This window comes from Cyprinodon variegatus, unplaced genomic scaffold, assembly GCF_000732505.1.
Source record: "Cyprinodon variegatus isolate N-32 unplaced genomic scaffold, C_variegatus-1.0 Scaffold1437, whole genome shotgun sequence".
Taxonomy (NCBI): domain Eukaryota; kingdom Metazoa; phylum Chordata; class Actinopteri; order Cyprinodontiformes; family Cyprinodontidae; genus Cyprinodon; species Cyprinodon variegatus.
The window spans coordinates 110293-112713 of record NW_015151890.1 but is presented as its reverse complement, the minus strand read 5'-3'; the positions used below and the strand labels follow the sequence as shown (position 1 = coordinate 112713).

The following is a 2421-nucleotide window of genomic DNA, read 5'->3' as shown; positions in this document are numbered from 1 at the left end:
GAATGGATCGTTTCAATCGGCGAAACTGGAAAATACGGACCGGATTTTTTTTTAAAAACTGGATCGGCAGTCTGGATCGGCATTTTACATGCTTTCCCGATACGCATTTTTTTGCCAATATCGGCGTCCCGATCCGATACGTGGATCGGATCGGGACAAGCCTATCAGAGACCCTAAGGAACAGCAGCAAATACCCTATAGAATCATTCTATCACCCCTTTAATTATGGGATAATTACCAAACAGTTTTTTCTTGTTACCAAGTAATTGTGTGTGACTTGCTTTCTTATTACCATGTTATTACATCGTTATTAATGTACTGTAAAAGAAAGCGTTACCAAACCATTTATCTGAGAACACTGATCAGCTGCTGTCATCCTCAGTGCAGCATTAGAAATGCATTTCTCTCTTGACATCTCCAGAAGGCTCTTAATACGACTAATATTCCGTTAAACTAAAGGAGTTTATCCAGCTTTTACATTTACAAACAGAACCACATAAAGTTAATTCTGCATCCTTGTCTCCATTAAACATTTAAATATTCCTGGACCAGACTCTGGGTCCAGTCATGTTTCGGGTCTGGCGTGCCTCCCCCTCTGGCATTACCAGTGAGGCTCTGCTTAAGTCAACAGACGACCTCTAGTGGACGACTTTATCATTACAGCATTGAGAGAAATTCCTCCAACTGATCAGGTAGCACAAATTCTAATCAAACAATCTATTACTTGACAGGTAATTATTTGGATTTTGTGTTTACATCGCTAGACTGGACTGATTTAATTGACCATCTCTGTATAGAAATCAGATATGTTAACTAAAAAAAAAATAATTTAGATGAAATTTAATGTTAAAATGATTTAAAATAAACCAAAAAGAAATTTCCTCTGCTGGTAAACCTCACCTTACTCTGCAGAACCTTTGTTCCGTTGAAGTGGACCCTGGCATATTCCCGCAGGTAGACTGGAGCCTGAACAATCCAAAAAAATTAAAAATAAATAAAAACCATCAGGGACACGTTATTTGGCCAAACAACTTATATGAAACTGCTGCAAACATTTCTGCTCTGTTCTGTTTGGGTCCGTTTCTAACTTGTTAGCATGCTGCATCACTAACTGACTAACGAGACGATTCGATTGTGTAGAAAGCAATCACCCTGAAGAGTTTCTGCGAGTGTTTGATGAGAAAGGCCATGCTGCTGTTCAGTTTCTTCAGATTGTCTTTAAGGTCACTCGCCGTCATCTGAAGCAGGAGAGGAAATCGGGGGGTGTTGAAACGGCAGATACTTCAAGAGGTTAAAAAAGGATTTGGATATCTAACGTCTAACATCTTACGTGTCGGGGCCAGAGGACGTGTGGGGCAAACATGAGAGCGAGGTTGTAGGCGGACATCTTGTTCTTGTCCTGCTGCTTAGCAGTGTGGTAGAGCAGGTCCAGCAGCAGTTTGAGCAGCGAGCGGTTGGCCTGTGGCAACAACAGGAAGAGGAGCTGCAGCGCCTCGATCTGACGCTCCTTGTTCGGCACAGAGGTTTTATTGCCTTGCTCATCAAACAGAGTCATATCTGTAGGGAAAAAATGGTTTTTAAAATGTACTCTTTGTGTGCGATTTTATTCATTTTCATACATATCTTTAAACAGTGTTCCTACCAGCTATTTTAAGGTGCACGTGGAAGTGTCGGTGCGTCAGCAGAGGCTCCGGCAGATCCCCCAAAAAAGTCTTAAGGAGTGTGGCGACGTCGTTGGGGTGAAAATCTCCAGCCTCGAGGTCAACATCGGCCCCGCTATTAAGCAGCTCCTTCAAGGTGTTCTGCCGAACGGTGTTCCCAGGGACCCGGAACAGCCCCTCCACATGCAGATCTGAGCAGATAAACATTTATTTTAGCTTTCTACATCGGAGCCAAGTGCAGAAAATAAACTATTTTCTTAGCTGTGTGCGTTAGCAGCTTGTTTGAGATGAAGCGGTTAAAGTGTGACTCAGAGGCGAAATTAATAGACTGACTGATGGAGGGATAAAGGAAACAGATGGATGGATTTAAAAAAAAAGAAGAAAAAGAAGAAGATTTAAAGAAAAAAGAAGTTAACTGCCAAGCTGCATAATTCAGAACACACACCTACAAACTGGGGGAAAATAAAAAGATGCCAGAAGCTGATTTGTCCAACTATTAAACAAAACCTGCTCGTTCTCGCTGTTAATCTGTTCTGCAGTCGTATTTTAGCGTCGCAGAAAGGACAGCGTGCACAGATCTGAGTTAGCTGATGTCTTACTTTTGCTGAGGTACTCGATAAGCTGATAGATCTGAGCGATGCAGCTCTCAGTCAGGGGGGTTCCGAATACGACGCCTTTATCTGAGGAAGCAACAAGACACACGAGATGAGCCATCGAGGCAAAGTCATTCATGGTTAAAGAAGGGATTTTAGATCAGGCA

The 2421-nt window shown here is 42.3% G+C and overlaps 1 protein-coding gene across 1 annotated transcript in view; it reads right to left on the bottom strand.

Annotated features, from left to right (window-relative positions):
- The window catches only part of LOC107103390 (rho GTPase-activating protein 19-like), a 26660-nt gene that overhangs the window by 15803 nt on the left and 8436 nt on the right, over positions 1–2421 (bottom strand). The window contains exons 3-7 of the mRNA XM_015403083.1: positions 2261–2341; positions 1643–1852; positions 1331–1557; positions 1152–1238; positions 901–966 (exon numbers count right to left, since the gene is read on the bottom strand). Coding sequence (XP_015258569.1) covers positions 901–966; positions 1152–1238; positions 1331–1557; positions 1643–1852; positions 2261–2341 — 671 coding nt within the window. The remainder of the gene's footprint in view (positions 1–900; positions 967–1151; positions 1239–1330; positions 1558–1642; positions 1853–2260; positions 2342–2421) is intronic.